The 26,065-nt window shown below is 41.9% G+C and overlaps 1 protein-coding gene across 1 annotated transcript in view; it reads left to right on the top strand.

The window, feature by feature from the left end:
- The window catches only part of LOC105758559 (sucrase-isomaltase, intestinal-like), a 60,973-nt gene that overhangs the window by 33,029 nt on the left and 1,879 nt on the right, over window positions 1–26,065 (top strand). Inside the window, exons 13-22 of the mRNA XM_072920003.1 lie at window positions 2,826–2,943; window positions 5,771–5,939; window positions 6,463–6,579; window positions 9,177–9,325; window positions 13,236–13,324; window positions 15,807–15,859; window positions 17,546–17,676; window positions 19,104–19,192; window positions 21,535–21,584; window positions 24,843–25,001. Of these exons, the coding sequence (XP_072776104.1) occupies window positions 2,826–2,943; window positions 5,771–5,939; window positions 6,463–6,579; window positions 9,177–9,325; window positions 13,236–13,324; window positions 15,807–15,859; window positions 17,546–17,676; window positions 19,104–19,192; window positions 21,535–21,584; window positions 24,843–25,001 (1,124 nt within the window). The remainder of the gene's footprint in view (window positions 1–2,825; window positions 2,944–5,770; window positions 5,940–6,462; window positions 6,580–9,176; window positions 9,326–13,235; window positions 13,325–15,806; window positions 15,860–17,545; window positions 17,677–19,103; window positions 19,193–21,534; window positions 21,585–24,842; window positions 25,002–26,065) is intronic.

The raw sequence follows: 26,065 nt of genomic DNA on the forward strand, positions 1-26,065 counted from the left end.
GTGTGTTTTGAGCCCAGTTTCTCTGACTTGACTCATGTACATATGCCCCTGCTTCTGCTTGTGACCTACAGTGTTAGAATGATATAATGGGATTGGTAATGTGTATTGTATAATTGTATAATTTTATAGATGGGTTTGTGTTAGAAGGGACCTTCACAACCATGTTGTTCCAGCCCCCCTAGCATGGGCAGGAACACCAGACCAGGTTTCTTGAAACCCTATCCATCCTGGCCTTGAACAATTCCAGCATGGAGCACCCACAGCTTCTCTGGGCAGCCTGTTTCAGTGTTTCACCACCCTCACAGGAAAGACTTTCTTCCTTGTATCTAATATAAACCTACTCTCTTGGAACCATTTCTCCTATCACTCCATACCCTTTTCAAAAGTCCCTCTCCAGATTTCTTGTAGGTCTCATTTAGGTATGAGAAGGCTGCTTGAAGGTCTTCCCAGAGACTTCCCTGGTATTGATCTTCCTTCTGCAGCCCGTAGCCCTAGGCGTTACATCTCACCATATAGGTAATCTATCTTGAACCAGTGTTTAAGGGCTTTCTTTTCTATTTTACTTTATAGAGTAGGTGCCTGTTCTTAGCTGTCCAAGCCCTTGACTTATGTAAGTATGAGAGGTGACCTAAGCTGTTTAGTGCAGTAAGACATTAGGACCTTCTCAGGGTTAGCAGAGTTTTGGGAGCTCACTACTGTCTTAAGTGCAAGTCCCGGTTTCAGAGTCTCAGGTTTTTTGTCAGTGTAGCCTTCAACCTCCTTACCTAAATTTTATAACCATCATTACACGTAACCATGGTTTGATCTTCTAGTTCAAGCCAGATGTCCTTCAAATCAATTTTCTATAAAACACTTTATACTGAAGATTAATATGCAATTGTAAAATAATCAGTATTACTGAGGCAGAATACAGAATACTCTGAATAAGAATCAATCAAGAACCTGTGATTCACGTGGTAGCATTTTCTTTCCTATCCAACCTTAAATTTATAGGGCTAATAATCAAGAACCACTGGGACATTAAGTGTGACTTTCTTCAGAAACTTAGTGTCTTCTTCAAAGACATATCGGTCAAAGTTACTTGGAAATTGCCTATAAATTAAGTTATTTCTGATGTAGATCACCGACACTGGAGTCTTTGTGTTCTAAAGATCCAAACACGAGGATTGTAGCTGTAGTGGCACAGCAAGGCTGAGAGGCTAATGGGGTTTCAGGTACAGAGAAACTGTGATAATGAACTGCAACCATACAGGAAGTGTGATTACGCAGGCAGATTGCTTGTTCATGGAGAAATACTTACAAAAGTGCGTGCACCTAATTAAGCATGGAAAATAAAATTTGAGAATTCACTTTCTTTTTTATTTTGAGAGAATTCTATAATATTTGCAACACCATCTCTAAAAGTAATTATAACGTTGTCTCGGTTTGAAAGACAGGTGTCTGCTAAGGAAGGCAGGAGCCTCCCTTGGAATGGAAAATGTAAACCACTTCCCTCCAAATTATTATAATTTTGAAATTAAAGGGATTTCAGGCAAAGATATGAGAACAGGAATAGCAGTTCTTTGCTAGTATGCCCAGCAAGGCACACAAACAACAGCACCAACTCCGGCATTGGCACCGAGCGGAGCCAGAGCCCAGCCCCGGCCTTTGGGCCGCGGCGCTTTCCCTGCGGTGCAGTTCCGGGCACGGCCAGCAGGGGCGCTGCTGGCTCCCGGCGGGCGGGGCAGTGCGGCGCTGCCCCCGCGGCTGCAGGGGGCGCTGCGGGCGGGTCGGGCAGCGCGGCAATGGCGGCTTTGTCCGGGACGGAGGGGATGGAGGAGAGGCTTCGCTTCACAAACCCTGGGGCAGCCGATCCGGTGCCCCAGCAGGGCAGGGAGAGGCGGGTTCAGGATCCCGGGCGCCAGAGCAGACAGGGGTAGGTCCCTCTTTTAGTGAGGTGGGTGCTCAGAAGGTCCCAGTTTAGTGGCTGCTCTCGCAAGCAGAGGCTCACCCCGCAGCAGAAGCAGCAGCTCCGGGCTGGGCTCTGGCGGCAGCAGCGAATTCCCTTCCCCAAGCAGCAGCTCCGACCTCCGAAATGGAGAGAGCGTGAGCTGGCAGCTGCCCCAGCACCGTCCTTTACCTGCCCAGTCCCTGTGGTATCTCCTCGTTGGAGACAAACTCCCAGATAAGAGAAGTGCAGCCAGATGCCCTCCTCCTCTGAGCTTGGCCACTTCTTTTGTTTTATTAGGTGCCCAATCATTAGTGTTTCTTAGCAACTTAAGGGGAAAAACTTGCCTATGTAAAAAGGAACAAAAGGAAAGAAACCTAACCCCCAATAAATGTATAAACCTCTGAGCTGCCCGATTCCTGCTGAACTTCATGTGGCATTTTCATGGTGGTTACCTGAAGAGGAGAGAAATTTTTTTGCATGAAATGGGCTTTTCCAGCATCTCTTTGATAGGGGATTAAAGACCAGTCAGCATCTGTGCAATATTTTTGCTGTTAATTAGAATTTGTCATTGTGTAAAATAATATATTCTTAATTCAGCAAAGCAGATATTTTCTATTATTTACTGAATACATGACACCTGTACAGATATTTAGAATTATTGGACATAGAACTTGAAATAAATTATCAGTGTTTACTCAGTCCTCTCCCCTCTCCAAGGACATGTGCCTGTCTGCAAGTGTTTGTGACTATGTGCTAAACTCAAATAAGTGCAGATCCAGCACTTCAGCTTTTCCTGTTCCCAAATATTTTGTTGTTTTCACCCTAAATGTGTAGAAATGTGAAGACACTTGAATTGTGATGTATATGATTTTACAGTGGTTTGTATCATTCTCAGGCATCACTGATCGTTCTCTGGCGGAAAAGACACTGTGTCCTGACTCCAAGACTTACCTTGGAGACCACTACAACACACACTCTCTCTTTGGCTGGTCCCAGACAGAACCAACTTTCAAGTAAGTTTCTAAATAGTTCTAATCAGATTCCAGGTGATTAAAATGCATTTTAAAGCCACTGATGTTACCTGGAAAATCTGTAATACTATTTAATAAGAAGCAGACCCATGTCTTGCTTTATTTGCCATTTAGTAGGACGTTTCAAGAAAAATGAACCTTAGAACAAGGAACAGAATCCTTTCTAATTTTACCTTTCTCGGCTAAATCAAGATGTATGTGTAGGGCCTAACTTTACAGCTGCTGCTTTTGTATATCTAAAGCAAGATACTCTTGTGCTCTGTTAGAGCTTCTCATGAGCATTTGCAGCAGAAGCAGCCTTGTGTGTGTCAGGGGTGTTTATCTGTCCCTTCAGTACTGTGGCAGAGGAGTTTTTGTCACTGTCAGTGGAGAGCCCAAACTGTCCCCTGGCTGCTTCTGGAGCTGCCTCTGGTTCCTGGCAGGCAGTGTTTTTGTAAATTGGCTTGGGGCTCAGTTGGTTCAGGAGGTCAGAGCTGCATTGCAGCAGAGTTGCTGTCAGCTACTGTAAAACTCATTTTGCAGCTGGGAAGCACTCACAACCAGCTTACACAGGCAGCCTGTTGCTGTGGAAAGCTAGCTGTTGTATTAAATGAGATGGGCAGATCATGCCTTTTCTAGCAGGGATTGAGCTAAAACACTAGGAAATTTCATACCATAATGGAAGAGCCAAAGCAGAGGTCCATGTGTGGCCTCTTTCAGCATTTAGCACTCATTTTCAGAAGCTGGATTCTAATAGCATCCAGGGGGCATGGTTAAGTGAACCTAATTCTGGTGTTGATGCATTTGTATTTTATATGCTAGGTCCAGGGCACGGGAAGCCCTGGGAAAAACCAGAAGTAGTTTGCCAGCTCTTATGGGCCTGGCTAAAGCACAGTTCTGCTTTTGAAAGAAAGATCAGGAAACCCTTGAACCCTGAACTTCTTACTATGGTTTTTGGGTTTCTATTCCCCAGTCTTCAAAGAGATCCTCCCAACAAACTTACTGTGCTCAGCCAAATGTGGAGAGGACCACTAAAAGTATATGCAGAGGTTGATTTTGCTGCAAATCTGGGAAACTTTGGTGACGTATTTTTTGTACATAGTCATTTTGGTTTGTCAAATAGATTTCTTTTCAAGGCTGGTTGTATATCCTTTCTGCAGTCACTCTTCACAAAGAATATATTAAATGAAATTACTGACAGGAATATTTAGCAACCAGCATCAATTGCAGGATATTGGATGAAAATTAATGACAATTTCATAATCATATAAAAAAAAACAATCCTAAGAATTATTCTAAGGCAGGCAGAGAATAGGAAATGTGTCATCTGCCCTATGTCAAACGGTTTGAATTTGAATACATAAACTAGCAGCAATCAGTTTGGGCATGAGTTACTTGCACATGATATTCTGTAAATAATTTAAATGAACAAATGCATTTGACAACATTAGGACCTGTTCCCTAATGGTTCATGAAAGACTGAAATTATTAGATAAATTACTTGTTACTAATTGTTTTTGCAGCTCTGGATCATAGTTAAGTTGATCTGATACTGCCCTCATTAGCACCTGTATTTGCAAATGGAACCAAAGACAGCCAGAGGAGAGCACTCCTGCTCGAGACATCCATGAAAAGCTCCAAAATAACATTTCTACAAAGGGCATGGAGCCTTGTGCAGTTATTGGCCCAGCAGTGCACCTGCAAACCAGAACCAGCAGGTCCATCACAGTTCAAGAACTGCACCTCTTGCTGCATATGGCCCCTAAGTTAATACATTCAGTCTTCCATGAAAGCTGTTGGGTTTTTTGCTTCAGAAGCAAGTGTGGAAGCACTTTAAAGTCTCTGTGCCATTACAGACCCAAGAGCAAACACTGGGTCATTATAAATACAGGTGAAAGAATTCTTGATGAAGTCTCATTAAGAAAAGGGAGAAAGAAGTAGATAGTGAAAAACATGATTAATATTTCATGCTAGAATTTCCCAGAGAATCTAAATTGTGTTGCACAAATCATATTAAAGAAGAGTTTAATTTGATTTCCTGCAATATAAAATACTGCGATTTACAGTTATGTACAAAGAATATCCTATTCTGAGGATTTTGTGACAGATTTGTAAGTAAGGCACATTCCCTTGATTTTCTGGTGATACAGCAAAATTATTTTCAAAAAGCAAATACAAATTCATTGTGCCCCTAATTCTGCAATGAAACCTCATATAGCAAAAAAGATAGAAAACCATAAAAAATACTACAAGGATGGGGTGGCATTTTGAATGCTTAACAGGTTTGTTTTCTATATTATTTATTTTTTATAAGATGTTTAGATATACTTTTAGTATTTTTGTGTGGTTTTGGTTTTTTGGTTTTGATTTTTAATCCTGGTATTGGAACTTTATTTACCAATACAAATCTCTAAATAAATCCTGTGTTGAAAAAAAAAACAAACTTATTATATTCTTTTTAGGAACTCATTGGACACTTAGTTAAATATACTAGTATAGAAAGGAAATTATGATTTGAATTTTCAGTTCTAGACACTGCTGAGAATAAATTAAACACAAATTATTCTTTAGGAAGATTAAAAATACCTGAGAAAAATTGTTTAGTGAATCAGATAGATTTTTTGGTTTTTTATTTTGTTTTGGCCACTGTGTTAATCTTCCTTTTATTTGCAGTTTTGCGGTGACATTTTCATGTGAGTAGGGATCACAATAACAATTGTTTAATGAATAATACCCTTTCAGATAAAATTGTGCCTGAATGCTCAGGATGATTTTAAGCTGTTTTGGTTACCTTTCTTGTTTTTGATGATCTTGTTGCATTTCTTTGCAGTGTTGTCCAGCAGGCTACTGGCAAGCGGGCATTTGTCTTGGCTCGGTCCACGTTTGTTGGCAGTGGGAAGCACGGTGGTCACTGGCTTGGTGACAACTTCTCCCTGTGGAAGGACCTGCACCACTCAATCATTGGAATCCTGGAATTCAACCTCTTTGGCATTCCCTATGTAAGTCTGGTGTCCTCTAGGCAGGTGCTGGCTTATACACAATATCACTTCAAATTAACTCAAATGTTTTCTGAAACAAGTGGCTTGAGATGGCCAGCAGTAACAGCCTCCACAGCCTAAGGAACTGCAGATTAAAAGGCTAAATGTCAGTCTTGGCTGCTGAAGGGAAACAAAAACAGCACTGCAAGATTCGGACTGACTTAATGTATGCCATCCAAAACTGATCTCTTTGTATTACGTACTCTATGATTAGGGCTCCTTCATTTATTTCTGGGTTTGCAAGTTGGGATGGAGAATTTGTAGAATTATTGAAATACAGTCAGATCTTCCGCAGTGAACTTAGTGCTCTAGGAGACAGTACAACCTCAGTCACAGAAAAATTTGTATAATTATGGAACATTGTTATAAAGTAATTAGAAACAGGGATTTCTTTCCAAAAATTATTTTTATTTCTGCAAATTTCTGCAGTCTCTCATTTTTGGGCCTCAGTCACAATCACAAACTTAATTTTATTTTTTCTTAGGTTGGTGCTGATATCTGTGGGTTTAACTACAACACTACCTACGAACTCTGCCTGCGTTGGATGCAGCTTGGCTCTTTCTATCCATTTTCCAGAAATCACAATTCAATTGAAAACATAGTAAGTAAACAAAGTTACATAAAGCTGTAGCCTAGGATTACAGTTTTGTGGACAGTGATTTGTATTGCTTTCTCCAAAATCAACCTGCCATTCTTGGGTAAACTGGAGCAGTAGGTGAAAATGCGTGCTGCACTGAGAGCAGGAATTACATGTTGAAATGTAAATTTTTCCTATCCATAATGTAAAGATACCATAGAAATGCTGGTCTTCTCACGCTGTTGGTAAAATTAATCTATTTCATCTTTTACCTACTGAAGTCCAGGTTTTATTAAGAGCCAGTGAGTGTCAGAGTATCTTCCTACTCCCTTGATTGCTACAACTTTTGTTTCAATGCTTCTGTAATTATAGTGTTACAGGGAGGGGAGAGATCATTATACACCATCCTTGCTGTTTAAAAGCAAGTTTCAAGCATGTGAGAATTCCAAGGAGAGGCACTAATAGTGACATCATTATCAGCCAAGAGGCAACCAAGACCAGAAAAGGCTAATGAGCCTATGAGATGAATGAAAAAGTGCAGCCTCAGTCCAGATCCATGCTCTGCTTTCAACACCAGAAAAGTCTTTTAAAGACTTGTTGCAAACAGAAAGCACTATCAGGTAATTTCTAGCTATGAAGTTTGAAGGTCTTGCAGCCTTTGTAATTATTCTGTGTTTATCTGCAACTGTGATGAAATGATTCTGCTTGTTCAAGAAATGTTTGGGGTTTTTTTTCTTTCTGTAAACTGATCTGTGCAATGCTGGAGCTCAGGTTATTTGCTGACCTTCAGCTTCTTTGAAGTTGCATCATCAAAATGCTGCAACATTTACACTTCCAGGGAGACCTTTTTCTCTGCATGAAAGTATTATGGATGTTCAGCATCTGGACATATGCAGGAATAATAAACCATAGTACTATCATTAAGAGGGTCAGGAATTAGCCTGTAGATCCCTGAGATATTTCTTTGTAGGAGAAGAAATGTCTGTGAGGTATTAGCTGTGGATGTTGAGAAACATTTTCCATTTGCCTCTCCACTAAAGTTAGAGGTGTACATATATATATATTCATATGGTTGTTTGGCCCTTTGAGCATGCAAACAGTGTCTGACCTGGGTGAGTGGATATCAATCTCATATGTACGATTTAATAAACAAGAAGAGAGCAATAGGCCTATATGATGTGTGCTGCAACTGAGAGATATATTTGGTTTTATTGGATTACTTAAATCCATTTAAAATATGTGTTCACGGAAAGAACTGAACAGACATTTTGAGTGACTCAGCATCACCTAAGAAATCTGAGTGTTTTTTTGTGAAATTAAGCAGTGTTTTTACAGTGTCAGAACACTAGTAACAACATACTGCAATTTTTGAAACAATAGATGGATGCTCTGGAGCTCAGAGCCAGCAGGGAGTATTCTTGGTGAGTAATTTTGATATAAACATAATAATGGTGAAATTTTACTTAAATATTAAATTTAATTAACATTAGGTGAGTGTTAGGATCTTAAATACCCACTTTGCCCAATTCATTGAGTATTTCAAACAGTTCAGTTAATATTTTTCTTGTCTGAAAAGCCCTAGATAATATAAAAAGCTTTGTTACTTTTGTTCCTTTTGCATTTCATTATCCTTGGAATTCATCATATAGTGTTCAGCTTTAATGAGAAAATTGAGTACTCTGGAAAGATTTCCTGAAGGAGAAAGGGAGCCATGTGATTAGTAAGCTGGCTGTTTAGCACTGGAGAGGTTGACAGGAGGAATTAAAGGAGATGTAACTCTTTTCCATATCGGCACTGCCCTTGGCTGCATGCTCTGCCTGCCATCCCAGGGGAGGGTCAAGGTTGTGTTGGAGTGGGACCAACCCAGCCAATGAGTACAGACAGGCTGCCCCAACCTGCCCCAACCTGTCCCCTTGATGGTGGCACCCAGTGCATGTCGTGTCTCACAGGAGAGCATTGCTGGCAGTGAGGAGCTGAGGGGCACTGCTGATGTGTGGGTGTACTGTCAGTCATCAGGGCATCCTAAAATGGAGCACACAGGAGGAGAAGTCAAGTTTCTTGAATGGATGAAATGTTCTCTGTACCACACACAGTGACTTTGGTCACCCCTGTTGGCTTCAGCAGGGTTATGAGTTTACTCTTTTACCTAGACTTGCCTCTATATTCGTGGCCAATGTAATTATGCTTTTGACTTTGATCTGCAGATTATCAGTCTTCCCTTTTTCCTGTATTTCATCTCCTTTGTCTGAGAGGGCTTGCTTCTCCAGGATAAATTAATTTCTAGATGCAGGGTATCTGTTCCTGAGCACAGGCTTGGAGCCCCAGCTTCCGTCTCCTCACAAGGTTAGGGGTGGCTGCAGAGGACTCACATACATTGGGGTGGGACCTGATCTTTTTGAACTCACTGGAGTTTTTCAAGTTAAGAATTTTATACAAATGTTAGTTTGGGAATAATGGATGATGCTCTTAATGTACCTTGAAGTTTGCAAATGAATGCTTTCTCTTATTTAAACACTCACTTCCGTAGAATCATGCCAGCCACAGCTCTCCTTGTGTTGCACACAGCTTGTCCGCTGAGTTTGTTTCAATGCTCAGTACAAATCACAGCTTTTCCTGAACAGGAACAAGACCCAGCTGTGTTTGGAGATACTTTTGCTGAGATATCTCGTGATACTCTTCGGATCAGATACTCTCTGCTGCCATACTTATACACCCTGTTCTACGAGTCTCACGTTCACGGAGGCACAGTGGTGCGGTCACTGATGCACGAGTGAGTTGGGAGTTCCTTTTTCATTCTAATTTGCTCACAAAATAGTTGAGCTCTTATGTATGTACTGGTTGATATCCTTAGGAGAATAATCACAGTATTACTGTTGCATGCTGTCTTTTAAAAGAATAGTTGAACAGTTAAATCAATCAAGTTATATGCACAAAGATAAGTCTTAATATATGCAATTAATTCCATTAATATAGAACCTGTATTTGTTTCCAGTGTGGGGAAAAAGGCAAACTTAAGAAAGAGGAATCCTGAAAATTTTTAGTCTTAGGCAAATATAAAGTTCTCTTCTATTTCAAAAATGAGAGTCACATTACCTGTATTTTCTGTATTTGAATGAAATCAATGAAATCTGTATTCTGATCCAGAATGCCAAAAGGCCTCATACAGAGAGTCCAATGATCCATAGCATTTGGTTTTTTCCAATTTATCACTTGGATCTGCATGCTATTTACAAAACCCACATCTGTGTCCACAAAGTGCACAGAGAAAACAGAAATAGAGATGTTTGGGTGTAGAAGCAGGTGCAAAACTGAGATTAATAAATGGAAACTGAAAAGCCCCTTTGAAAATTAAGCTCAGACTTTTGGAACAACTTGTTTTTTCTTTTCTGGAAGAAGCAGGAATCCAGCTGAGGCTTAGTTTCCCTGTCCTGATCTTTCAATTAGTTTTTTACCTGCTTTTGGTAAATTTTCTACTTCGGAATGTTTTATGTGAAGACTAGAGCAAAAGGAGTGCAGACAATACTTATGAAAGTCTGAAGCTCTGCCACACTATCATTTCATTGGTGCAGGCTATGTCATAAACTGTTTAATGTTCTTTTTTTCCCCTTTAGCTTAAAAGCATTCTCGTTAAAGGCATTTTTTGAAATTTAAACTGAGGTTACATTAACATAGACCATTCAAGTATGGAAAGGATATGCACAAAATCTGTTTTGCTTACTTGGCATAATGGCTAACTGATAAATTTTAAAAGCAGTATCCTTCCTCTTTCTACTTGGCAATGTCATTTTACTAGATAAAATTAGGGAGAATTTTATGGGTATTCATAACTTAAAATTGGCTATATGCTATTGCAAGTATTTACATTAGGTCTGTTTTTGCTGAATGTGGTTTGTGTTAATATTGGAAATACCCAAGTTAATTTTGGCATTAATATTAGCTAATCTCTGCTAATACAAAATTGCTCTAGTGTCATTACAGCTGCCTTTCTGATCACTGCCAGCATACCTGTACTCTATGTGGGCCACTTCCACCTTGGCAAATTTCCAAATTTGTTTTGATTAGAGTTGCAGAGCAGTCTCAGATGCACCACCAGAGGCTTTTGTCAGATGAAACTGAGCTGAGAGGTTCACTACAGACACTGATGGGAGCTTAGTCAGCAGGACCAGAGTGGGATTGCTAGGAAATGAAACCTCTCAAATGCACAGAAGTAGGGTAGGCATCAGGAGATCAAAACAAACAGTTTCCCTCCCCAGTGCTCCTACTGGCATCCTAGTCCTATGGCTTCTTAATGTTGCCATAGCGAGATCCTAAAATGGGTTAAAAGTGTTTCTTATTACTACTAGTTAATTTTGGTTACTATTATTCACTGCCATTACTTAATATGTATTTCTTACTATTTCTAGGTAAAATTAAGCAGTTTAGTAGTGGGTCTACCCTAGTGGAGAAAGTGACCCAGGTGCTAACAGGAGAAGAAACGTGGGGTTTTGAGAAAGAGAATTGAAATAGAATTTTCAGTGTATGGATGATGGAAGTTTATATCAACATTGCTTCTTACTTGTAAAAATTACAAAAGAAAACTAAAAAACTCCTGCATTAGGTTTCAGCTGAAGTTCTTACGAGTTCAGAGTCCTCACCATGAAAACAGCTGTACCTAGGCAGGGAGCCTCCAAGCAATAGCTATTTCATGTGGACATTTCATTCCATTTGGAACATTTAGGGGCTCGTTTCAAGTAACAAACAAGAACAACATCCCAGTAGATTCTTTTAAGTGTATTTGGTGCCTCGGAGGCTTTTGCTCCATAAAGCAGAGGCATCAATATCTCAGGCGTCCAAAAAGACTGTGAGGTGGTAATCCATTAGTGGAAAGGAAAGATGTGTTTAATGGCTAACCAGGGTGGAAATATGACAGGAAAGAGGCCAGCATCTAACCAGAGGAAGCAGTAGATGGAATTAAAGACCTTTCATAGATGACAGCATGCTTTAATGGCTATATTTTTAAAATAGGAAAGTTCATTCGTTTGCTGAATTTGTGCTAGTGGTTGCTATAATTGCAAGAGAAAATTTTGCTGAGTTAAAGAGTGAGAATCTTGTTTCCATATATAAATACAATTGATTCTTCTTTATTCATAATTTCTTGATCAGCTTTTTTGTCCTGCAATCTCCCATAAAAAAGTGTATTTTATTATTATTACAATTTTATTACAGTCAAGTTGAAAACACAGAGACCCTATTGAGATGACAAGAAAAACTCATGCTTGATATTTCAAAAAATTTAGGATAAGGTAATTCATCAAAACCCGTAATCTACTTTAAACATTGGAAAGTATTATGTCACAATGCAAATAATGACCAAAATTAAGGTGTCCAAAAGAGCTACTGTTCTGGACAGAAAAAGAAACTCTGAACAAATTGAGGTTTCTTTCAAACAGAGCCCTCAATAGGTGTCTTTTTATTGCCAAGTTATCTTTACTTATTTGGGGAAATTTCTGTAAGCCTGGCCTGGGTGCAGTGTGTGCCTTTGCCCCGAGCAGGCAGGGTGTCAGAGCAGGGCACTGACACTGAGCCACTCTGCTCCAGCCAGCGTTCAACAGAGACCTGCCTTTAGACAGGGGCAGCTGCAAAGCCCATGGAACAGACACAGTAAAGAGATTTCTAAACAAGGAGTTTATATGTTCTTAGAGAATAATATGTAAATATGCAATAACCAGTGTGAACTTGTCAAAAATACGTGAAAAGCAGACCAGTTACTATCTCTGAAAAGGCAGCAGGGCTGTTAGAGGGGCAGAGGGGCAGAGAAGTAGCAGAAGTGAGGAGGTACAAGGTACTTTGACTTTAGGAGGATTTGAGACATGGATTTTTTCTTCATGTGATGTTCTTATAAGAGCTAGGATCTATCAATTATTTCCTCAGAAAGAGACTTACAGATGATAAAACCTATTTAAATTCTCCAGGATTTTATGCTGGAGGAAAGGAGGTTCCTGAGTTGGGAAGGATCTCTCTCCTTTGCCAGGTGCTATTCAATATTTTCATTAGCTGATGCACGGTGGAATAGAGATTTCTCCCCAAGAGAAGGCAAGTGATGCCATGCAAAAGGGACTGTGAGCCTTTTGGGGAACATGATCAGAATCCAAAACAATTTTAGTGCATTGAATAAAATGGACGGACTTCCATAGGTTTTCATCCATTCAGGAGAGGCAGCTAAAATGTACAATAATGCATGAGTGTTGCTCTGTGTTTGTCTTGCAAACAATTTCAAATGTAAATCTGTGAAAGCTGTGGGAGGCCAAATCCAAGGATTTTCACAAATGCTTTAGATCCTAGAGCACAGTGTTTTTCCTCCATGTTCCCTCTCCTGGATCTGGCCCCTCTCCTGCTCATCGGCTCCCAAAATGAAGTGTGAGCCCACTGAACAGAAGTGAGTTGTTTTCCCACTGTTGCTGTTCTGAAAAGAAATTGGCTTCATCATTTTGTGAGAGTTCTGGTCTGCTCTGGGATAGTAGGTACTACTGAAATATCTGAATCTCTGCCCAGCTTTTGGCACTCCCTCAATCACGAAAATATTTGGCTATGTTGAAGAATACTTTGAGGAAGCAGATTTCTTGTCCCAGTGAGTAATATCAAAATATTTGTCAAATTCTAATAACTGTGAATTAACATTGTGTATTTAACTTTCAAACTAGATTTACCTCTGATCAGGAGACTCATGGAATAGATACCGCCTTCCTTTGGGGACCGGCCTTTATGATTGCTCCAGTTCTTGAAGAGGCAAGTACTGTAATTAAAAATGCCATCATTCTGGAATAGAAGAAACGAATGGTGCTTAGGGCATTGGATGACACTCAGAGCATGTTTGCTCATATCCATCCCTTTCTACTCTCCGCTGTCAAAGCTTGCAGAACACATTTCTGAGCAGCACAGACAGTACAGAGCTTTCTCAGTACTTGAAGTGGGAGGATGAAAGTGAGGGCACAGCCTTTCCCTTTTACTCCAAGTGAGGAATGGATGCAAAGAGGCTGGATGCTGCCCCTCACGTGCTCCTGTTATTGTGCTGGCAGCAGTCTCCAAGGACACACACAGAGCAGTAATTGTCGAGCTAGGAAGAAACACACAGACATGAAAGCAAACTGGTTTCCATATTACCGCTCACCCACAGTGTTTTGGAACTGCAGCTCTCAAGGGCTGTGGTAGGAGTTTCCCAGCATCACAGGCAAAGGCAGTCATTATGGAAACGATAATGATAATGTAAGCTGCTAGCAGGACAGGTTTTAAAAAGCAGCCTTTTCCTCTGCTGTGCTGGGCACATGGCTCTCTCTGCTTGGCTGGAGCAAGGGTATGTTTCTCTCCTTGCCCACCACTGACTACTGGCAGCACAAGAGAGGCATGTCTGAGCAGATCTAAGTATTTGCATGGGATGTATCCTAGTGCTATTTGCAATCAGCATGCTGCCAAAATATCTCATATATTTCTAGATGTTGCTGATGATCAAACATTTTAACAGGATACTGTTACCTTGTTTTTTAATGAACCCTTTTGTCTCTTTGAATTTAATAGAAATTAAATTCTAAAACTCCACTGAGGCGCTTCATTCATCAGTCCTTTATCTTCAGACTCCCACAAGTTTCTAATAGCTGAAGAGCAGAAAGAAGATTTCACAGGGTCTCAGACCAGTAGGATGATAAAGAATGAGAAAAAAAAACTTCCCATGAAGAGGGACAGATGAGCCGGGGAGGCTTCCTGCTAATAATTGAATAACAGGAAACATTATAAGGATATTTTAAATGATCGGGGGTCTAGATAAGGAGTTCCTGATGTTTTTTGGAGAACTGCAGCACAATAGGAAGGCTGCCTGTGGCGTGATGAGGGAAGCAGAACTGTGAAGGCAGTACATTGCTGGGTGTTGCAATGTGATAGCTGGCAGCCAGGGCTGTGCCAGTTGGTGGGGCAGGGGCAGAGGTGAGCTGTAAGCCCCTCACTGTGGCAGTGCATGCCAGCAGTGACTGTGTCAAACTGCAGCTTGGCATCTGCTTGTGTAGGGAAGATGAGTCAGGAGTGACTTGACCTTTACTCCTTGAGTCCTAGGATGACAGCAAGTGAGACATCCAAAAAAAAAATATATAATGGAGAACTGCCTTGTGGACTGGCTTGTTATTTAGGGAGTCATGAAGGTGAGGCTCACAGAATCATGGAGTCATAGAATAGTTTGGGTTGGAAGGCACCTTAAAGATCATTAAGTTCCAACCCTCCTGCCATGGGCAGGGACACCTCCCACTAGGCCAAGTTGCTCAAAGCCCCATCCAACCTGGCCCTGAAATCATCCTGACCCAGATGATGGTTACACACTTTTCTGTAGACCAGATCATCAAGGGTTGTCATAATATTGCAGAGAAGAGATGGAGAGGGGAGCATCTTGCCTTTTTGGTTTCTCATATATCTAAAATCCCTAGGATGTCAAATGGTAACTTTGCCTTAACTCTTCTCTTCCACCTTTACTTTTCTTGTTCCACAATATTCCTGGGATAGTCCTTGGAGCTAATCCATAATTCTGCAAAGGGACAGATATCTACACTGATAGTAAAAGTTAATCTGCTTTTGAGAATCAGCAACTTGTAACAAAAATGGAAATATGTTTTGATCCCAACTGTTCCTGGAGTTATTAATACAAAGTGCCTTTAGCGTGATTTCATCCCTGCAGTGATCTGACACAACACATGCTGCAAAATGAACTACAGTAATCGTGCAATTAGCAAAACATTTATTATTTATTATTACTTATCTGCAACTTTAAATTGTTTACAAGAAGAGAAGGATCTGCATCCTTTGTGTGCTACAGCTCATTCTCTGCCTGTTTCTGGGACAGGAATGGTGCAAGGGGCACTGAGCAGTGGTGTCCTCCCACATCCGATGTGAAGCCCTGTCTTGAAGAGGCTGCTCAGATGTTGGAGGAGTGCACATAGGCCAGTTACATTTGGAAGACATAGAGCTGTATAGTAGAAAAAAATAATCACGTAATGTTGACTCATCCCAGGCTATGTCAGTAAACCCCCCAAAATAGGATAGGCTTGTCTGTTTAGTATTATAGATTAGCCAGCACCAGTCCACTGCTATGACAATAACTCAGCCATAATATAAAAAATTTGATGTTATTAGAATATTCAGCATACATCTCTCCATGCACAAATATAATAAAGCTAATGTAATATCAGAAATACAAGAAGAAAAAAGACTAATCTCTTTATAACAATTACAGGGAGCAAGATCTGTGAGTGTATACTTCCCTGAAGCACAGTGGTTCGACTACTATACCGTATGTATTTTTAAGATGAATTTTCTTATTTTTTCTTTCCCTAATAATTTAAAATGGTACAATTCCAGCAAAATAACTTTTAGCAATCTTCAGCAGTATTTTTACCTCAGCATCTGTAGATGAAGAAAACTAGAGAAGAAAAAGTCTGCATCAGGCTAGCTGGGAGGGTAAATGACACAGCTTTCAGAAACATTTTGTTTTCTAGTTTTGCCATGTAAGGCTCTAAGATGCAGTGAACAGAATTTTCAAGAGCAGCCTAGACATGCATGAAAATGCCAGGATTTCTTTCTTAGTCCCCCGCTTTTAATTCTTGTTCTGGTACACTTCCATGCACAGAGACAGAGGCAGGAACCTAAGCCACACTCCTGAGAACATGCCACAAACACTCCTGTGCATGTACTTTTGCATGTGCATCCCTTTTGACAGAAGGCATATTTGGAGCACAAGGTGAGACACCCCTCTGGAAGATGCTCCCAAGAGCTGCAGAACAATCTGCTCTGTGGGACATGCCAGTAGCTTCTCTTCAGGGCCTGTGTTGACCTTTCCAACACCATCCCCAGGACCACATTTCCAGAAGTGCTCTGCTGCAATCTGAGCCTAAGCCCAGCTTGGCTTCAACGGGAGCAGTTAAGCTGATGCTAAGAGCTTTTGGAAAGCTTTCAGAAAGGGTCCAGGATCATCAGGTTGTTGTTAAGTCTTCTGAGTGTCCCTGGCAGAGGAGCAGGCAGAGCAGAACTGCTCTCAGAGAAAATGCAGACTTCTTTTGAAATAAGTTTGGTCATTTTCAGCATTTGGCTGGTGACCTCAGATGGATGTTCATCCAACCTTTTCCTTTTTCACTTTTCATGAGACTGTGATGCTGAAAAGTCCAGCATTTAATTCAACCCTCCTCATGGTTCCCTCTGAGCCCCCTTGCTGGGCTGGGCACAGGACAGTGGCCTTTGTCCCTTGCCCTGCCTATCTGCCTGCCCCTGGCATTGCTCGCCTCCCAGTATTTGGCACTTACTTGTCATGCACATGGTGCTTATCCAAACCAAAGTTGGGTACTTGCCATAAATCATAATTATCATTTACAGAGGGCAAGAGCAAAGTCTTCCTGTTATTTTCTCTGTACATAAGCCTTTTTTTGAGGTTTTGAGGCATTAAACTAGAAAAGTATGATGCAGAGAACTTAATGCTGGTTGTCTACACACACACAAATTTCACTCTCTGAATGCTGTAATTACTTTCTGAAAGGGGAAGAATTGTTCTTAGAAGAGAAGAAAATCTACAGTTTACATTCCCAAATGACTATGAATCACTTACCTTAAACTGACTGTGACAGGCTCCGTATATATAAAAAGAGGAAGCAAAAGTTCCTTTTTCTTTTTGCTCAGTAACTTGATGAGTAGGATTTTTTTTCACAGCATATGGAATAATTATACCATTTTTTAAGATCATTTGTAGTCTTTCAGTCATGATGCTTCTATCTCAGGCATATGATATCTCAGGCATATGCATAACTGCAGAGGCTAGATCCTCTTTCATGTTAAAAAGGAAACTAGAATAATACTCCTGAAATCCATATTTTAGTTTGTTTTTTACACTGATGTAACTGAAATGAAAATTTACCCCTTGCTCTCTTTTTCAGTATGATGTATACTGCCTGGATTGGCATTTTTTTAACTGCATTACTTTTTGTGGTAGGGTTTAGAAGTGCCAAGTGCCTGGAAGAAGACCTACACTACTGTGTCTGCCCCACTGAACAAGATCCCTCTGTACATCCGTGGAGGGTACATTCTGCCACAGCAGGCACCAGCCACAACCACTGCTGAGAGGTAACGTCACCTGTGTTTGTCACCAAGCAGACCCACAGACAGGGTGTGTGTCAGACCCACAGACAGTCAAAAGAGGAATCAAAAGAAAGTACAGAAGAGAGATATCTGCAGCTCCCAGCTGCCATCCCAAGTGATAAGTGCAGTATTTTTATACCAGTATTTGCTCCATTTCATTAGGAGAAATCACCTCAGAGATGATCCACATCACTGTTAGCACAGCTGACGCCTACTCCTGGCTCTACGATTAATGCTCAGAAAAGCTTTTGCACCTCTTCCTGCCACACTGACCTGCTGTCAATCATTCAGAGTAAATGTATGCAAGGGGAAAAGCAAAATTCCTCTTGGGTGAATTTATCAAATGCTGTAAACAAGGTGGAAAAGCTCAAATCTTTCTTCAGGAAAAATACTTCCCCATGCCAAGGAATGATATTCTTGTCTCAAGTGTGAACCATGCTCAGAAGCTAATCTGAGTAGGAAAGAGAGGGGACAGCACTGTGCAGCAGCCATAGTAAGGTAGTACTGGTTACCAGTTGACTCCCAGACCATCCATTTATTGTACATTAAGGCCACAAAAGAAGGGGGGAGCTTGTCCACATGAGCACTTGTAGGCTGCCCCGGACCATGTCCCGCAGGATAGCCCACTGCTGGCCACTCGATGGGTGCCCAGATGAAGTAATCTTCCACACCAGCAATAAACGGGAGCGCACTCCGTGTGGAGTTCCAGCTGGGTTTTATTTGAGGGTTAGAATGAGGGTCCACCAGGGTAGGATGAATGTAGGCTGGGAGGGAGGCAGATGAAGCAAAAGGGAGACAAACTGCAGGAGGAGGGGTCCAGAGACGGAGCACAGACTGACAACAGAAGCCGAAGCTGGAGCTGAGAGCCCGGAGAGGGGGTGGATACAAAATATATAACCGGAGGAAGGTAGGAAGGGACAGGGGTAGAAGGAGAAGCTGAGGTGGTGTGACATGCAGCAGACCAACGGTGTAACAGGAGGGGAGTGACTGTAACACAGGAGCCAATGGGGGAGTGGGGAGAACAGAACTTTCTGGGCTGTGGGGGTGAGGACCGGGTGACACACAGATAACTATTAGCATGTGGGAGCAGGGAGCCTCAGGAAATTGACACAGTAACGCACTCTTAAGTTAAATGTAGGAATCCTCCCACCACATCCCAGGTCTGCTACCCACAACAACGACTCCCACAAGCACTCAAAATGTGGGAAATCTAGATGTCAGTAGGACAAGGCAAGGCAAAGATTTTGCCATCACTTTGGGAGTCCTTTTGGTGAGCACTGTTGTCATTCTTCTGTTGTGACCTTTTCTGTAACCTTAAAAGGGGAGTTGTGTTCAGAAGTGTTTGTTAAGTTGCTTGGAAGGGACAGTGCCCACAGGTTTGTACTGACACTTCTCAACACGTTTGTCAACAGCCGCCTGAACCCATTTGGACTCATTATTGCCCTGGATGAAGAAGGACAAGCCTCTGGATCTCTCTTCTGGGATGATGGTGATTCCATTGGTAAGCCTGGTCCCCTGGTGTGAAGCATACAGTACCTGCCTTCAGGGCTCTCCTCAGGCCACCTTTCAGCAGCATAATGGCACTGGCTCCTGCTAGAAATAGCTGGAGAACTGGCCCCAGAATGAGCAGTAGAAAGTTGAACCTTAGTCAGTGTCATGGTTTGACACTGGCACAATGCCAGTGCCCCCATGAAAATGCAATTTCTCAACTGAATGCTGTGAAATGCGATCGAGAACAGAGCAAAACAGGCCCAAGCTTAATAACAAGAAAAAAACTTTATTAAACTATTACCACTATGCTACTATAAAAGGGGGGGGGGGGGGCGGGGAAAGAAGAAAGAAACACACTCAATTCAAAATGAAAACCTTCCAAAGCATTCCTCCTCCCACCACCCAACTCCAACAAACCCAAACCACAGTGAGACACAATCTGGACCCCAATCAGGTTTCCACCCTCCAGATAATCAACACCCAGTCCATCTGCAGGGAGAGAGGAGTCTCTCTTGTGCCACAGACCCCCCAAGAAACACAGCTGCCACATCCTGTGCTTCCATGTCACCACATGGCACCGCCCGGAGAAAAAAAAGTTTGCCAGTGGTGACCCTCTCCTTATCATGCACAGGGCTCTCACCACCAATGCATGGATGGACAGACTGCTTTTTAGGATTTTTCCTTTCAAGGATGCCCTGCCAAGAGGGGATAAAATAACAGTTCAGTTTTTCATTTTTGGGACCAACAGTCCCCCCCCATTTTCCCCTGGGGCCGAGGGTCCAAGAACAGAGATCTTCTCTTCTTCCTCTGCGAAGACAGGGGGCACCACCACAAACCTCCTTAACTTTTCTCTGTTCGCTCCACTTCTGTCTTTTTCCAGATACTAAAGCAGGTCTCTTTGGCTCACCGGCATCCTCCTAAAATACAGTCTCTCTTGGAGGAGAAAATCGGTTCAGTCTGTGGCTACCAAGAAAAAGTCCAGCTAAAACCCACTCCATCATCTCCTCCCACCTAGAATTTTTCCTTCCAACATCCCGGGTCCCAGGCTGTCTCTCTTCCTCTCTTTTTCAAACCAAGGAGGAGAAAAATTTCACAAAGCTTTCATTTCTCAGGAAGGGTTAAAAGCCCCAACTCCCAGAGATGGCTCGCTGCCCAGGCTCCAGCTCCCACAGCCCGGCTGGGCACCTTGCGGCCCCCCCCGCTCTTCTCCTTCCCCGCGGCGAACTGCTGATAAAACTACTGCTGTCTCTTTTTCTCTCTTGGGAGAGAGAGAGACTCTGGGGGGAACGGAGACATCCCAGATTTTCTCCACCCTTCCATCTGCAGGGGGCCAGCCCGGTTCCAGTCCCTCCACCCTTGGGCCTACCTCCAAAGGCCACATGGCTTCTCCCCTCCCCCACCCAGCTCGTCGCTGGGCAGGGGAGAGTCTGCACTGACTGCTGACGGAACCCAAGAGAGCGAGTTCTCCTGGGAATTCTGCTTTTAACCCCTCTGTGTTCTCAGAGGCGTGTCCACCTTCAATTGGTCAATGTCCAAATTGACTTCTTCCTTCCGGAAAAATTCTTTTTCCGTGTCAAACCATGACAGTCAGCCACGTACTCCCTGGCAGCCAGGAGGGCCACCTGTGGGCATCAGGCACAGCATTTCCAGCTGGGCTGGGCAGGGATTGTCCTGCTCTGCTCTGCGCTGGAGCGGCCTCATCTGGAGTGCTGGAGGCAGTTTTGGGCACCTCAATGCAGAAAAGGACTATTAGAGAGCATCTAAAGGAGGGCAGCAAAGATGGTGAAGAGCCTTGAGGAGAAGCTGTATGAGGAGCAGCTGAGGTCACTTGGTCTGTTCAGCCTGGAGGAGACTGAGGGGAGACCTCACTGCAGTTACAACTTCCTCATGAGGGGAAGAGGAGGGGCAGACACTGATCTCTCTGTGGTGAGCAGTGACAGGACTTGAGGGATTGGCCTGAAGCTGTGTCAGGGGAGGTTGATGTTGGATATTAGAAAAAGTTTCTTCCCCTAGAGGGTGGCTGGGCACTGGAACAGGCTCCCCAGGGAAGCAGTCACAGCACCAACCTGACAGTTCTAGAAATGTTTGGGTTATGCTTTCAGGAAAATGGTGTGACTCTTGCAGATGGTGCTGTGCAGGGCCAGGAGTTGGACTTTCTAAGGTATCTTAGTCTGTGATTCTGTGAAGGTGAAAAGCTGATTCTCCTGAGATCAGCCTAAGACTAGAGGAAGAGATTAAATAGCCCACAAATCATCTTAGCCTGACCTTAGCCGCTTGCTGCTGTAATGTGAACGGCTTATGGATTTTGCTGCCTGTTTTGATATCAATCCTCCTTGCTTTGTGTTTTGACAGATACTATTGAAAAAGAGAACTACTTCTTGGCTAAATACACATTCAGCAATGTAAGTGGCAACATACAAGATACCTACTTACATGGAGGTAGATGTAATTTAGTGTAACCATTGTAAAGTGCTGATATTTATCTTCTAGCTCAGTCTATGAACCAGGTAAGCTACCTAATGCTGTCACTTACAGCTAGCTACAAAGTAGTCCAACTATGATCCTGCAGTTTTATGTCTGCTTCATTAAGTATCATAGTGACACATGTCATTAATGTCCCTGCTGCAATACAAATGTGAAAAAAACACATTTTCAACATTTTTTTTCCTTAGCTGCAGCTTGTGGGGACAAGGGGCCTTTCTCTTGTGTTCCACCTAGTAACTTTCAGTCTGATGGGTGGGAGAAAGCTAGAGTCCTCTCTTCAGAATATTCTAGCAACCTTTTAACTTTGATCACTTAATGTTTTTGTTTTGTGGTGCAGAGAGTTATGTAGTCTCAATTCTGTAGCTTGCATTTCCTTGTCTGACAGCACAGACACTGCTCCCATGGTGGGTGTCCTGTGGAGAGATCCAGCATGCTTCTGGCAACCCGCTGGGCTGATCAGATGCTCTGTGCAGCACAGGAACAGATTAGCTCAGGGTCAGTGCACTGATGCCTTTCACGCAGTGCTCAGTTCTGTACAGATATGTCCTGAGAAACACCTGTAGAAAAGCCAAACAGTCAAGGCTTCAATTGAGTAAAATACTGTAAAATGTGTCCACTATAAGCTCATTAAGTATATGATAGTAAGTTGTAGGAGTCATTGTAAAAATAACCTTACCCTGCTTCAATAACCTGTCTCTACAGATCTTATTTCATCTGCAATTCTAGCATTTGGTAATAAATAGGATATTGTATGTAGATTATGGCATGGTTTGTTCCCCAGCTTCCTGAACATGAGCCAGCATGTGCCCAAGTGGCCAAGAAGGCCAAGGGCATCCTGGCTTGTATCAGAAATATACAGGTCTGGGGCAATGACTGTACCTCTGTCCTTGTCACTGGTGAGGCCACACCTCAGAGCCTGTGTTCAGAGAAGGGCAGTGAAGCTGGATCTGGAGGATCTGGAGCTCAGGTCATATGAGGAGCAGCTGAGGGAGCTGGGGGTGTTTGGCCTGGAGTAAAGGAGCCTCAGGGGAGACCTTATTGCTATCCACAACTGCATGAAAGTAGGGTGAGCCAGATGGGGGTCAGTCTCTTCTTCCAAGTAAAAAGTGATAGGGCCAGAGGCCTCAGGTTACACCAGGGGAGGATTAGATTCGATATTAGGAAAAACTTCTTCACTGAAAGGGTTATCAAGCCCTGGAACAAGCTGCTCAGAGAAGTCACCATCCCTGGAGGCATTTAAAAGATGTGTAGATGTGGCCCTTAGGGACATGGTTTACTGGTGGACTTGGCAGTGCTGGGTTAATAGTTGAACTTGATAACTTTAAAGATATTTTCCAACCTAAGTGATTATGTGATTTTCATGCCATGTATTCCTAAAAGTCCCAAAGTAATCCACAGAAGATACTCAAAATGATCAAATCATGTTAACCCCTGTTGTGATACTGCTCTTAGAAGGTCTGTCTTCCAGAAGCAAGAGCAATCCAGGGTAGGCCAGTGGGCTTTACAAGGTAGCCTGGTATGTTCGTGAGATATTTTCCTGGAAATAACACCACGTGGGTAGACTTCAAATTTTATATTAACTTACTTTGTTCTTGATTTACCAAGAAAAAAATATTCCTTCTTTTTCAGGAAAAAAAAAAAAGGGTATTTCAAGAGCAAAAAGGAAGAAAAATCACTTTGGTTTTCTGTAGTCTGTGTATAGTAATTTATTGCAGTAAGTCTACAGAAAAACAATATTCAGTTTTATATTAAATTTTGAACTGTGCAAATTAGATTGTTGCTTCTCTGGCACTTCCATTTCTCATTGCTCATATTTGACTTCTGCCTGTAAATCCATGACTGAATTCCCTATCTGCATTCCAGTAATCTTTAATGTCGAGTTTTTGTTATGTGTTTATAAAGAAAATAGTCAATCTTAAATAGCAAAAGGGAAAATGGTGTCTGCTGAAGAGTCCTGTGTTGTGCCTCTGAGCTTGAGAGCTGAGTTCAACATTACACTGTCCTTCCTGGGTCTGTGTGGCCACCTGAGCTGGCTGTCCTGAACAGCAGTAAAACACCGTAGGGAGGTGCTCTCTCTAAACTGAGCTTCCCTCTGTGCTGGAGCTCTGCCAGAGGGAATAAGACACCACATGTAATAGGTACCCTAAAGACTTCTCTGGTGGCTTTTGCAGGCTTCTCTCCATTTGCTAAATAATAGCCAACATTCCTTATTTAGGCAGTTTAAATCAGTGTGCTGGGGCTTAGAACATATTTTTAGTGTGGATGCCTGAAATAAGCAGTCTAAGCACAGCCCTAAGTTACATAAAATGTGATCTAGCTCCTGCTCCCCTCCTACAATGCACTACTGAAATAACATAAACTAATTTATGCAAAAGGTTCCATCATGGGTTTCTCCTTGGCATATTTTTTAAAAGTCATGATTGCATAGCCATCCATCATTTCCTGAGCAGTGTAATTCATCTTTATTTCCTCAACAACTTTGATCACACAACAAATGCAATGATTCCTCTCTTTTGCATGTATGGGAAATTACTGTATCTGGTGATCCAAACAAATTAGCTTAATGACTTTGCATGTCCTCTTGGTAAACCCCTAAATATGGGATGTGTAGTAAATAAAAAGAACTGCAAGCAAAGCTCTGTGGACATACAGTGTTCCTTTAGTCTCCTTAAAGCTGGGACGTATATAACACGGATTTCTAGCAGGAGATGTGGTACATAAAATCGGGGCAGAACATTGAGCAGCTGCTGTTTGTGGAAGATACAAGTGTTTTAAAGCAGCTAGTTTTGTATGTTAATTACATCTGTCTTAAGGTCACTAATTGAATCTCTGTATCTGGATTTTTGCTTTGAATATGCCACTGTACTCTGCAATGGGTACAAGAACAAAATTTACATTGATTAAAAGTAGAAAAACATATCTTCTTGGACATGCTTTTCTATTCATAATCCGATTAATGCTGTAAATGTGATTTATGTTCTTAGTTTATAATCACACGTGAATCCTTTCTTACATACAAATTAATATGACTGTTGTTTTTTTCCTTTATGACTTCAATATCTACATTGGAAGACATAGTGTATGTTCAGTGACAAGGATGAAATCTTGTAAATGTGCAGCAAGTCACCTCTAAAGAGCTGTCATGGTCCTAAAATTTTCTCTGTGTATTTTTCCAGGGAAGCCTGAAGACAGAAATAGTTAAAAATGGCTACTCTGGAGCTGAAACTCTGAAGTACAACAAGATTACCATTCTTGGCCTGAAACAGAGACCTCAAGCTGTGTCTCTGAATGGAAGATCCCTCCATGGAGATGCTGTGTCTTATGAGATCAGTGGGGTAAGACCTGAACTGAGAGTTTAAGAAAAAACTTAGGGAAAGAAGGGTGAAGAACAGTGAAGAGAGGTGAAGCCAGTGAAGGACAGGAACTCTTTCTCATCCACACTCCTTTACATTCTGAAGTATAACCAGATGCCCATTCTTGATACAACAGTCTAACATTTAGGAGAGGAAAAAAAAAAGGCAAAAGCAAGAGCTTTTTAAGGAAACTTTAATCTTTGCTTATGCATATGCACTCTCTTTTACTTAATGTCTGCCACTTACACAAATTTTTAAACTACTGAAATACTGGAAAGAAGATATAGGTCCATGAGCTGAGAGCACAGTTAGCAGTTTTATGGGTGTTCTTATCATTCTGATAAAATGAGAAAACTTGTCAAAGTTTTTTATCTGCTGCTGAAAAGAAGTGTTGTGGATTTTTTTTCTCACAATTATTTGGTGTCCAAAAATTATTCTAGTGTCATTGGCCAAATTATACCAAAGAGGTATAATTTTAGCATCTTAAAGTGCCAAGCCTCAGTGTTCCAGAGCAAAATGCATGACTTGCTTGTGCAGTGCTCCTCTGGCACCAGTGTGAGGACATTCCAGAGGCGATGGACTGAAAACCCCTAATAAACCCTAAGCAGCAGCAGCCTCTGTGGTCCCAATTTTCTTTTGCATAGGAGTATAGACAAAAGGCGCAAAACCTTTTGCTTCCTTTCCTCTGGCCACTTGTTCCATATCTGTCACCACCAAGCTGAAGTGGTCATTCACACTCTGTGTGAGATGTGTACTCACATCTCAGCACTGGTTGCATCTAGGGAACTCCTGGTGTAACACTGCAAAATGTCACTAAATCATCGTGCAGTGGAAGATAGCTGAGGCAGCAAGCAGGGGATGTCACACCTTATGTTACCCTTCCCACTTGGCTTAGTGACTAAGTTTCATTTGTAACCAAAGAGTGATCCCCATTGTACATACCTGGTAGTACCATTTATTTTATTGAAGGAATCTGTAAAGGAAGAAAATTGCTGAGAGTAAATTTCTGCCTTGGAGAATTGTAAAAATCCCACTTTCAGAGACAA

The sequence above is a fragment of the Taeniopygia guttata genome, chromosome 1A, assembly GCF_048771995.1.
Source record: "Taeniopygia guttata chromosome 1A, bTaeGut7.mat, whole genome shotgun sequence".
Classification (NCBI taxonomy): domain Eukaryota; kingdom Metazoa; phylum Chordata; class Aves; order Passeriformes; family Estrildidae; genus Taeniopygia; species Taeniopygia guttata.